This window comes from Hibiscus syriacus, unplaced genomic scaffold (genome assembly GCF_006381635.1).
Source record: "Hibiscus syriacus cultivar Baekdansim isolate YM2019G1 unplaced genomic scaffold, ASM638163v2 tig00111238_pilon, whole genome shotgun sequence".
NCBI classification, from domain to species: Eukaryota; Viridiplantae; Streptophyta; class Magnoliopsida; order Malvales; family Malvaceae; genus Hibiscus; species Hibiscus syriacus.
The window spans coordinates 606302-619190 of NW_024063030.1; the positions used below are offsets into that span (position 1 = coordinate 606302).

Consider the following 12889-nt stretch of genomic DNA (forward strand, 5'->3'; position numbering starts at 1 on the left):
TCTAGAGGAATCCCACATTCCTCCATCCAAACGACCCCTTATTGTTATTTCGTTTGAATAATTTAATTCTGATCTTAAATTAAATTCATATTTTATAAAGAAATCGAACTTAAAACCTCAAATGTTTGGAATTAAATTAATTCAAGAATAACACAGTAATTTATGTATGGTGTACAAGAATGTCTGGCATTACATTTGCACAGAACCGCGACGTCATACATCTTTATAACCTTAAACAATCCAAATGAATACTAGGAGAAGAAATCACAAACATATCATCTGATAGTTATTGTTTATAATGTCACTATTTCCCTCGTCAGCGCTTTTCATCCAACGAATAAGTTGAAAGATTCTTATGATGTTGATAGCTTATTCACCATATCTGCTCCCTGCCCCTTGTTTCCGGATCGGATTCGGAGTCAGTGTTATCTTCTTTGTACTTGTACCATGAAGCACAGAGCAGATAGACAATGAAGTTAAGTGTGCTAAGAACAGCTAGGAACCAATAGAAGAGGTTCAAATTATTGGCATCCAAGTTATCACCCTGTACCCACCCTTCCTTGCTCGGGGCAATGTTGTTGGTGACCGCGTTTATAACGTCAACAAAGGCGCTGCTCAAGAAGTACCCGAACGATAGTGATAGCCATGCAAACGACGTAGATAGTGATTTCATCCTCGACGGAGCTTCCTTGTAGAAGAACTCCATTAGTCCTACCATGGAGAACATGTCTGCTAGGCCAAATATTCCATATTGGAAGGATAGCCAGAATAGACTAATAGGTTTCAATGGATCTTTTATGGCCTGATCCCTCCTCTTAACTTCGATTATGCCGGCCACGCCCATTGATATGATAGAGAGGACAAGACCAACACCTACTCGTTGAAGCTGTGTGATGCCTGAAGGATGCCCGGTGATTTTTCGAGCGAAAGGGACAACAAGAAACTCATAAATTGGTATTAAGAATGCCATGAAAACTAGAGGAATAACTGGTATTGACGCCGAAGGGAATTTTTTCCCGAAAATATCGGAATCCATTAAGGTCCCTTGGTGCACCGAGAATGTTTGCAATTGTGCCAAGCATGTGTTCATTATAATGGTACTGGCTAAGATGGGCAACATCCTTGTTAAAATCTTGACTTCCTCAACTTGTGTCACTGTGCAAACTTTCCAAGGCTCTGGAGAAATCAACTGAGGGTCAATGGCAGCCTTGTCTAGTAATCTGGTTTAGTCATTTATTAGCATAAAATGTATTAGATTACTCAAAAGAAGAGTATTTGATTGTTTATTTTTTCAGTTTCCATGATAGAATAGCAAGTTCATGGTGTTTCACCTGAACTGATTTGTATGAGGGAGTTTTTCATCATACTGATGTTCGTCGTCATCGTTGCTCTCAAAAAGTTCATCCGAGTTTTCCGGTAATTGCAATTGTCTGTTCTTGACTGCTACAACTATAACCTGAAGGATCAAACAATTGATTCTTGTATCAGGACTCACATAAAAAGAACATGCAATATATTTAAGCACAACAGAGAGAGAGGAAACCTGTGCTATTCTCAGTAGAGGGCTGTTCCCAAGCGGTGGATAGTGATAAAAGGGCTTCCCAAGGCCAATTGCAATGAATCCAACAATGGCAGCCATAGTTCCCATGAAGAAACCCCAGTACCAAGCTTCGTTTATACTAACCCAAACAACGAACGAGACCCCGATCATAGCTCCAAAAGTGGTGCTCAACATGTACCAATTGAAATAGCTTCCAAGCTGCTTTGCTTCTTTTGGATCCTTGTGATCAAACTGGTCAGCACCAAGTGCTGGAAGTGCTCCCTTAACTCCGCCTGTACCGATGGCTAATATCGAAAGGGAGCTGTAGAACATCACTGCTGCTTTACCTTTGACACAACCTTTCTGGCAAGTAATATCCGGTTGCAGGTCTTTCGAATAAGCCTGGATGGTCACCATTGACAGACCCTGCAACCAAATTAAAAGCATTGATTTGTTGAACCAAATTGAGGAAATAAACTAAACACATCAAGTGCTTGAATTTCCGTTTGCCAGTGAAAACTTACTATGACTTCCAATGATCCGAATATCAAAATCGTATAGAGTCGGTTCAAGTAAGTGTCTGAAATGAAGCCTCCAAATAGTGAAAGCAAGCAGACTGATCCCAAGAAGTTTGTGAGAGTATTTGAAGAAGTTGGAATATCAAGTCTCAACAAGTAATGGAAATATAGAACCATGCTAACCATGTTAGCAACAAACCCAATGTTCTCAAGTGCTCCAAGAACTACAAAATCAAAAGGAAAAAAACACATGAATGAGTTCATCATTTGATTACTTCCTTATCAAGTTAATATTGTAAAACGAAATCTGGGATATGCATTTTAAGACCATTTCTTACCAAAAACAAAGAAAGAAGCTCTGAATCCACCTTTCTTTCCACCCTGAATTTAAAAACATAATAAAAAAGAGGCAATGCTTAGTATTGAGGGAATGTTGATGGAACCAAAAGGAAGAAAAAAAGAGTTGGAATTACCATTTTTGAGGCTCGAGACTCGAGAGAGAAGTGATTGTGAAGTGGATGGATGTTGCTTTGATGAGGTCAAGGCATGGGGGCTGGTGTTTATAAAGGGAATGGCAAGAGATTCTAGCCCTCGTCTTTATTCTTGAAGCCTAAGACTGCATGGAAAGTCATATTCCTCATTTTGGAAACAAAGCCGAATTCTTCACTTGTATCTGTGCTTGCTTCTGCTATTATTCCATAATTTAAATCTTTGTTTTTTTTACGTCAACATTCTTATTCGATATGTACGGAAACAATATTTTATGTTAAGGGTCGAATTTATAAAAATTTAAGAGGGATAAACTTATAAAAGTTTAAAGAACCAAAATATATATTATCAATAAAAATATAAAAAAATATTTAAATTATATTAGAATTTAAAATTTTCAGAGAACGACCGGCCATCCATCCATACGTATACTTGAGTATAAAGAGGTTGGATATATGCGATGCTTTAATCGAATCCGAACAAAATAACTATATATATTATTGATTGCTTAGCTTGTGGACAATGAAAGAGATGTACAATCATGGGAATATCTGCCTTCCATCAAGCTTATATTATTTATAGGTCAATGATAAAACCCTTGAATTAGGTTATTTTCATCATTTTAAATGCCGAAAGGGACAAGATATTAGAGTTATGTAGTCATTATTTATTTATTTTGGTTTGAAGAATGACACCCGTAAAGCTTTAATATATATTAGCAAAATCACTTCAAAATTTAATAAAAAAACTAGAAATTTTAATATGATACGAGGAATAAAACTCGTGTTCTTGCATTAATCCCTATGTCATTGAGGGAGCTGTTTTTTGTCATTTTGAATACAAAAGTAATATGAGTTGGAGTCTACAAAAGAAGCTGCTACTCTATTTCATTATGTGGCAGATTTAATGCAAGACTTTACATAGGATGAGTTTCTTCAGATAAATGAGCATGTTCTGCCAATAATCCAGGCAACAGCATTCTAGTGACACACTATTTAACTTCACCACAATGTTTGTTGTTTGGTCTTTTCTTGCACTAACTCCGGCTTCCATTGATCCTTCACCCGATGGAGCGTTTTGTGTCCTCCGAGTGCCTGACCCATTGCAAAAGTCTTGCCACATATCTCACATTGGTGCACTCTTTTCACCACCGTAGCTTCCTTCATTGATCTTCTTCCATGCTCGGTCCTGGATTTTTTGGGCTTGTTACCGTAGCTTGTGGTCTCACTATCAGCACCTCCCTCCATTGAGGTATCTTGATAGGCCAGGCTCTCTTCAGTCTTCTTCTTGATAGACCAGCAGGGATTGTCTTTCAGCAAATCTATGTTGTTGTCATTACTTGGAGAGACCTTGCTCTCAATCCCTAGTTTGAGAGTGGTCTCAGCTTCCCTCAAAGAATTGTTATTGTTTTCTTGAGACGCTGCAGGTCTTTGCTGAACACTGTTGGAAACGGTACCACGATGGATTCTCATATGCCGCCACAGCAACTGCATCGACGAGAAACTTTCGTCGCAAACGAAACAAGCGAAACCATCATCTTCATCCTCTTCGAGAGAGCGTTTTCTTTCACGTTTCGGACTGTTGATGTGGAGAATTTCAGTTTTCGACCTATCCTGACGGTGGATTCGAAGATGGCCATACAAGGCCTTGATCGACTGGAACCCTTTACGGTAGTAGCGACAGAATCTAATTGTTGAATCTTGCGCGGATTACTCACCTCTCTCCATGACCGATTTTTTTGTGTTAACTCTCTACGTTAATATTTTGTGGTAGAAGAAGATAAATCCCTAGTTGTGTAGCACTAGGAGATTATATCTTGAGTGAAATTTAAAGAAACTTGATTAGCAAGTAACTTTAATTAAGTACTATATTTTTTGGAATGGATCATATGTGCATTAGAGGTTTTATTATTTGTTTACCAATCACTTATATTCAAATACTCATAGAATAAATATAGTTTAACCTAAAGTTCAAATGCAGAAGAAATAAAATATCTTCTACGATAAACTATATATTTATCCTCCACCTATTTCTGCGGGTCTGTGTTGGTCGCCAAACTATTTTTGCTTCAAAATCATACATAACATTATGTTTTGGTCACCTGTTAAAAAATAGATAAAACACGTCAACATTACCATTAAGTTTTTAACGATGAGTAACCAAAACATAACTTTAGATATAATTATTTTAAAAAAAATAGTTGAGGTAATCAAAATGAAACCGTCGTAATAGATAAATGACTAAATATATAGTTTACTACACAACGGGGTTCATATCTAATCTTATAAAATCTTATACTTTGGCTAGCGTCAATCACATGGTAGTTTCCATAGGTGCACCAACAAATATCCACATTGCTTAATGGGGCATCATGGCTTGATACAGCAGTTAATGCAGTTCAAGAACCAGTTTTTCTTCTGCATAAATATTGCAGTAAGATTAAAACAAGGATTTTTATGTACGAAATGAAAATGACATATATATATATATACCGTCGTAACGGGAACTTCGGGGTCTTGGACAGAGTTGGGTTCGTGTTTTCGAGGCGATGAAGCTACAACGAAGTCGTGGTCGTTGGCGAGGCTACACATAACATCACTCTTACATTGCTTCCTTTTGTCACGAGCTCGAGAGAACACCATTGAATAACTGGTGGCTCCTTTCTCATCCCACCCTCCGAATCGAGGAATGGACATCCCTTCATTGTTCTGTTAAATCCCAAACAGCTTCGTATATTTACTCTCACGAATACAGTTTTTCAATAGAATCTTGTTAACGTTTCAGAGAGAAAACCAAGCATTACACATGTCATGAAATAAAAACATTGCATGGAGTTATGAGAGTTTAGAGATTACCTCTGTCGGACGAGACATGGTGGTAAAGTACCGGAGATGGATGATGGAATGATTAAGAGGCTAATTGCTCAGTTGATTATTGAATTTTCCAATTAGCAGGTGTTTATGTTATTGTTGAGAGAGATAAATGTGGGGTTTGTTTCGGATTCGTTGAATAGAACAAAGTTAGGTTATGTAGACTGTTTATTACAACATTTGGTAGCAAGTGCTTGGTCTTTCAAACTAAAAACCATTTTCAGTTCTGTTTCCAGTTTCAGCTGATTTAGAAAGTATTCGGACGAGGTTAGGTCGGCCTATTTCTTTTGTTTAAATTATAGTACCCGACCAAAACTTTTAAAATTAAATTTATTACAATAACTAGTAAATATTTCTATATAATTTATAGGGGTTGGGTGGGTGTATTATATATTAAGGCGATAACTTAAATTCGAACCTTAAAATTAATAATATTATTGAGAAGGATAATAACGAACTTTTAACATGGACATGAAAAATATAGAATATGTAAAAACTATTTTTTTAAAAGACGCAACTAATTATACGGCATGATTTAAATAAAATAGATAAATGTTGGTGTGATGTCATAATTTCATAAATTTCTAAAGAAATTTATCTTAATTTAATTAATATAATTATTATTATAAGTAAAATCTAACATGGTTTAATTTTAAATTTATCTTAACATACATCATCTTATTCAAAGATTGTATAAAAGTGTTACAGATACAAAAATTATAGAACAACTAATTATTTTATAATTTATTTTCTTAAATATACGATCTTAGAAAAACTCATGACAGATTATAAAAAAAAATAATTTTATTAATATATATTTTTCAAAATTTTGGAAAAAATCAAGTTAACATTGATTTAAGGATGAGTCTAGAGCGCACGTCGCACATAAAAAATACACCATTAATGCGACACATCAATACACACCACTAAATATATTGTACTTATTAAATAAATATAAAAAATACAATGATAGATCTACAATTAATCATTTATTATTATCTAGTTTAAATTTTAATAGGAGTATAATTAAATTATAATTTTTTTATTAAAAATATAATTATTTTATAATTTTTTAATAGAAGCCGTTAATTTTACTAAAAATATAAAATATCAAAATTATAATGAAAATTTACAACCATAATTATAAACTAAACACTTAATAATCCCTTTTCACCAAAAAAGATATTTTCCTAAGCAGAAGAAAACTAGTCACTTAAGATCACGCAAGGACCACATAAAGAAAAGGTTGAAAACCTAACTAAATAAACTCGAACAAAAAGTAGATATAACATATCTGACTGTATTGATAAATGAACCACAAATGAGGATGAAACTATTGAAAGACCATTGACAAATCACAAATCAGAATCAAGAGGGTCCAAAGTAGGGAAGATCCTCACTATAACAAATAAATGTCAGTCATGTCGATGTTAAATCCAATCCTGAAAAAAAAAGAATAAACGAAGTTAACGACTAAACAACTGAAAACGTACCATAAAGGTAAAGAAAAACGTGTCATAAAGATAAAATGAGACATGTCATAAAAACATAATTATTAAAAAATAAAATCGTGTAATAGTGAAAAAACTAAAATATTATAGGTACCGATAAATAATTAAATAAATTAAGATGAAATCGTCATCCATGGTTCCATTGAGGGCTTTCCCCTCAATAAAAACAATTCATTCAACAGTTGCATTAGCAACTTGTGAACTTACAAAACTGAAAACAACAAAACCAACCCAAAAACAAAAACAACTCATCGGCCAAATCTGAAAATTAGAAGATAAAAAATTATTGGATAATTGTCAGTAAAATAAATAATATTAAAAATAAGAACATTGATTATGAAGAACATTAAAATGACACAAACAATAAAATATATAAAAAATAACAACACTATAATATCGAAATTACATATATTTACAACTAATATATTTTTTTTTGGTGGACGTAATACATTATTTGAGGATATGATCGTTAACGTTTGGTTTTGATGGTTGTTACTGATATGAATATATAAATTTATATAAATTAAGTGTTCTAATCTTAAAATATAAAAAATCCTAAAATAATTATAATCATTAATAAAAAAATATAATTTAATTATATTCCTATTAAAATTGAACTAGATAATAATAAAGGATTAATTATGGATAGATCATTATATTTTTTATATTTATTTAATAAGGATAATTAATTAATAGTATGCATCGATGTGTCAAATTAGTGGTGCGTTTCAGTGTACGACGTCCATTGTACAATTTTTCTTGATTTAAAAGCATTTTCCAACCCGAAAATAAATCAATAGGTTCATGCGAAAATAAACAAGGGTAAAGTATTCAAAAGGTCTACATGATTTGTTGAATCTCCTGACTATTAAAAGTTACGAAATTGTCCTTTAACTATAGTGTATTACTTTATTGAGTCCCTCAACTATTAAAAGTTACAAAATGGTTACCCGAATATTCATATGTTCCTAACTCGTCTTAATCTGTTAAAAATTGACGGTATCTAAGCTGAGCGTTAACTTATTGACTGTGATATAATAAAATTTGATCCCAAAATCTCAAACGATTATCATATCTCAGTCAACAGGTTAACATCTAGCTCAATTTGTCATCATTTTTAATGCAAAATGACAAGTTTAGAACATATGAATAGTTGAGTGACCATTTTGTAACTTTTAACAATCGATGGACTAAAAAAAGCAACGCCCTATAGTTGAGGGATCATTTTGTAACTTTTAATAGTCAGAGGATTTCATAAAGCAACACCTTATACTTGAGGGAACATTTTTATACTTTACCCATTAAGTAATTCATTTAATTTCGAATATAAATAATAAACAAATATTAAATAGATAGAACACATTGTATTGATTTAATTAATAGTCTTATTTTAATTAGTAAAGTATACTTTTTAAATTTGAACCAAACATAAATTTAACTTGATATGAACTTAGATAAAAAAAAAAGAATTTAAATCGTGGTTTGATGATGACAACTCTGCCATAAATAGAGTATAAATGCATAATTAAAAGGTAAGTGAAAAAAAATGTATATAAGACATAATTTAAATAAAATATTATAAAGATGATAAGTTTGAATTGGATAGAATTAAAAGGTAAATGAAGAACGTATATATGGTAATAATTTAAATAATTTTACTTACAAAAAGTAACAGAAAATGAATATTGCAAATAAATTTTACTTGGAGTAAGTATACTAATAAATACTAGGGTAAATTAACTATTTGAACCTCACTTATTCTTGCATTCTTTATTTTAATCACCTAATTATTTTTCTTTAAAATTATACATAATGTTATATATTTTTTTATTTTAATATTCTATTATTAAAAATTAATAGTGATGATAACATGATATATTTACTTTTTTATTTTTCATATTATCTTTTCTCTCCTAATCAATAGTTCACATGTTATTTTTTAATGACTTTATTCAAATCAACAAGGTAGTAAAAAAATAATTGAATGACCAAAATAGAAACACATAAATAGTTGTGGTATGAAACAGAAAATTTATCCTAAATACTATAAGAAGTGTTGTATTTACAAGGAATTTTGTATTTTAAATGTATGTGATGAAAAGAAATAAATTGAGAAAAATAAAAGAAGGAAAAAGAGGAGGCGGAGGGGGTTCCGTTATAAACAATTGAATTTTGGTTATTATGAAATCTGGAATTTCCCTTTTTTTCTGTTGTAAATAAATGAAATTTCACGAAACAAAACCCTAATTTCATCGATTCAGTTTGGGCCTCAAAAATACATCTCCCCCCCCCCCTTTTATCTATTCGCATCCAACTCTCTCATCCTTCGACCTCCATCGTTCGATCCATCTTCCCCTTGCATTCAACCCAGGTATCTCCATTCTTTTCATTCCCCTCTTTCATTTCTGCCTTTTTCTTCTTTCTTTTTTAAAAACTTTTTTATTTCAGTAATTCCTTTTAGGATTTTTGTGTGTGTGATTGATCATGTCGGTGGATCCTTTTCTATGTATATTTAAAATTTCTATAGAATCTGCATTGTTCCGTCGAAAGAATCGTGATTTTCTTCCGGTTTAGGGTTGTTTTGGTGATTTCTCGATTGAATTGGCGTCTTGGAATGATTTTTCTTGGATTAAGGAAAATAGTCTCGGTTGAAATATGCTGTCTAGATGTATGCATTATTATTCAGGGAATTAGAATACACAATTTTATATCTTCTCTTTTAACCTGAATTTCGGGCTTTTCAGAAATATTTTTTTCAAAAGCTGGAGGCGTCGGTTACAGTCTCTTTTCTGGTAAATTTGGCTTCTTCGAAGAATTGGATTCTGTGTTATTGAAATCCAGAAAACACGGGGTGTTAGTCTGCACTTTATCTATGAATTCTTTCAAGTTTGGGTGGATTTTAACTTACCCCTTGTGAAAACAATATTTTCTTCTTTTCTCCCCCTTTTTGGATTAGAGAATTATTCTATGTGTTTATACCATTGAGCATGAATGAGGATCAAATTTATTTGCTTTTCTTTTGTAAATTTTTTTAAAAAGTGGAAGAAAAAGAGTTTCAGAAGCTAAATTTGCCTTCCAAAGTTTTGTTCTCCTGTTTCTTGTCTATCAAATATTAGTGTTTTACCACCTTTGATTATGGCTTAAAATTTATGTGTCTGTGAATGGAGAGTCCCAATGCATATTAGTGTTTTCCTAAATGGAGATCATATTATGCCAAAACAATAATTTTTAAATTTCGTATGGAAGATCAAAGACAAAAAATTCCCGTCATAGCAAACACACACACAAATATGCATATTGCTGAAACTTTGTGTTATGATGGGAGTAACCTATTGCATAAGTTGGAGCGATTGCCAGAATGCATTCCTAAGAAGAAACCATGTCTGTAAGGGTTTTCTGAAAGTCTTTGCTATTGTTATTTCACTCTAAATCGTTCCTTGATTATAAAATTTTAATTATTGTAATGTTCAGTGAAGGGAATTTTTCTCGAGGAGATTTTGTTGGGAGTTTGATGCACCGTTAATATGGTGTACTTTCATTGATACCCTGCTAATATTTCCTGTGAAGGAATTGTGCACATTGAGTAGGAAACATGTTCACTCGGTGTGTAGTTCTCAAGTTTTATTTTGACATGCCTTCTTTAACTTAATACTGGTTATAAACTTGTGGTCTACGCACAAGACGATAAATTTCAGTCATATCAGGCTAGGGTCCTTGAATCAATTTACTTGTTTTAGCTTTTGGATTTTGCCGCTTTTTTGTCCATGAAAACTATCTGGGTTTGTTTATTTGATAAAAAATTGTGAGAATTAAACTCAGAATGAGATAACTACTGCTCTTGCTGTTTATTGACTGCTTAAATCTTCCATACATCTTTGATTTTGTAAACTATTATCTTGAACCTTTCAGGACTTTATTTGGCTACAACAATGTCTCCTGCATCCAAGTCCAAGTCGAAAGATAAAAAATCCAGCAAGGAATCTCAGAAGGCTTCTTCAAAGCCTTCTGGACCTGCTAATGCTGTTAGTGGTGTTCCAGCCAGTGCATATAATCCACTTCTGGGAACATTCCATACCATTGAAACAGTGCCATCATCGTCTGCTTCACCTCTTCAAAGCAATGGGCGTTTCCGGAACATTGATGAAACAGATGAGCATTTGGGGGGCTCACTTGGAGCAGCGGTTGAGTATGATTCCATATCTAATAATGGTAGCTGGTCAGGTGAGTCGGAAGAGCACAAAGAGAAAACATCAAATCTTCCTGTCCGACAGGAAATAATACCGGGAGCTGACAATGATAAGCGAGAAAAAATCCGTCAAAAGAATGAGAAGAAACATCAACGTCAGAAGGAGAGGCGAGCACAGGAGTTGCATGAGCGGTGCAGTGGCTATCTCATGTCGAGAAAGCTTGAAGCACTTGCTCAGCAGCTTGTAGCAATGGGATTTTCACATGATCGGGCTACAATGGCTCTTATTTGCAATGAAGGCAAAGTGGAGGAATCTGTGGCATGGCTTCTTGAAGGAAGTGAAGAAGCAGTTAAGCATAAGGAATCAACTATTGATGGTGGAAACTTGAAAATTGACATATCAGAAGAGCTTGCACGAATTGCTGACATGGAAATCAGGTACACGTCCACAAAGCAGGAGGTTGAAAGAGCAGTTGTTGCTGCTGAAGGTGATCTTGAGAAAGCAGCAGAATCCTTAAGATCTTTAAAGGAGGATCCACCTGCTCCACCAAAGCCAGAAGAAATTTGTGATCAACCGACTGCTAGTACCAATAAGGTGTCAGTTGCAGGTAGTCAGAACATATCCTTAAGGCCACAATCAAAACCAAATCTATCTACTGCAACACAACAAAGAAGGGACGAGAAAGATTTTAACTATGCAAAAGCACCAGTTACAGTGGTAAGTTCTTCAGATTTAATGAGTAAAACTTTTCAGCCATTGAAGAGAATACAACCGAAGTTGGAATGGGCAAAACCCCAACAAACTGCAGTACCAGCAGAGAAAAGTTGGCCAAGTTCTGGATCAAATCCTCCTGTTTCCTACTCCTTGGCATCACCTTTGCAGGCCTCACCACCAGCAAAGACAGAAAGTCATAATGTGGCTGTTGGAAGTGATTTTAAGAAATTTCAGCCCTCAATTAGGGAACCAGTTATAATGATGCAGCGACCTCAATCTGTAAATACAAAGCAGGTTCCAGCTACTAGTATAAGCTCATCTCCTCCTGGATCAACCCCCTTTATGTATCCGGCGAGTAGCGTTGAAATCTCAAAGTCTAATGGGTTGTTGCCCTATATTGCAACTGCTAGAAGCCTTAGTTCCAACAACTTGAGTTCGAATCAGATGCATCATCAGCTTTACCATCCACCGCAGCAGCACTTGCCAGGCAGCAGTAGTCCAGGAGATTCTCCAGGTACTAGTCGTGGAAATGGTTTATGGAGTAGAACAGGTGCGTCACCAACATTATCTGCTGCATCTTCACTTGGACTTTTCGCTGGACCAGGTTCTACGACGTCATCAGGAGCCACTTCTCCAGTTGACTGGAGCAGTGGTAGCTCCATGGCACAGTTGGATTATACCAATATTGATTGGAGCTTGGATCGGGGGTTGTCTTCTTCTCCAAGACCTGGTGGAATTTGGCTAGGATCGACATCTCCGTTGAAGAGCACTCACATATATTATCCTAATACAAGTGGACTAAGTGCGAAACCTGCAATGAGATTGACATCCAGTGGTGGTGGTTTGCCGATTGCAGGTTTGCAGGATGTAGTGGCTCCTACAGAAGCTTCTCCAACTGCAGGCTCTCATGAGTGGACTTCGCCATTTGAAGGGAAAGATCTTTTTAGCCTACCCAGGCAATATGTTTCATCTCCCACACTGTAGGGCGAGGAAAATATTTTATGAAATAAAAATGAAAGAATGAAAAGACATGTTTGGATTTGGTGTTGTGATATGCTAA

At 34.4% G+C, this 12889-nt stretch overlaps 2 protein-coding genes across 2 annotated transcripts; one reads left to right on the top strand and one right to left on the bottom strand.

Moving 5' to 3' along the window:
• Positions 1 to 373: 373 nt before the first annotated feature.
• On the bottom strand, positions 374 to 5420 carry LOC120157182 (protein NRT1/ PTR FAMILY 4.5-like). The gene is made up of 8 exons (XM_039168413.1): positions 5403 to 5420; positions 5040 to 5255; positions 3612 to 4202; positions 2397 to 2439; positions 2065 to 2282; positions 1544 to 1966; positions 1332 to 1456; positions 374 to 1220 (listed from the first exon to the last, which is right to left on the bottom strand). The coding sequence occupies exons 1-8, from the start codon at positions 5418 to 5420 to the stop codon at positions 374 to 376; spliced, it is 2481 nt and encodes an 826-aa protein (XP_039024344.1).
• Positions 5421 to 9137: 3717 nt separating this feature from the next.
• On the top strand, positions 9138 to 12847 carry LOC120157117. The gene is made up of 2 exons (XM_039168368.1): positions 9138 to 9299; positions 10838 to 12847. Exon 2 carries the CDS (start codon positions 10858 to 10860, stop codon positions 12811 to 12813), a length of 1956 nt encoding a protein of 651 aa, XP_039024299.1. The 5' UTR covers positions 9138 to 9299; positions 10838 to 10857; the 3' UTR covers positions 12814 to 12847.
• The last annotated feature ends 42 nt before the right edge of the window (positions 12848 to 12889 follow it).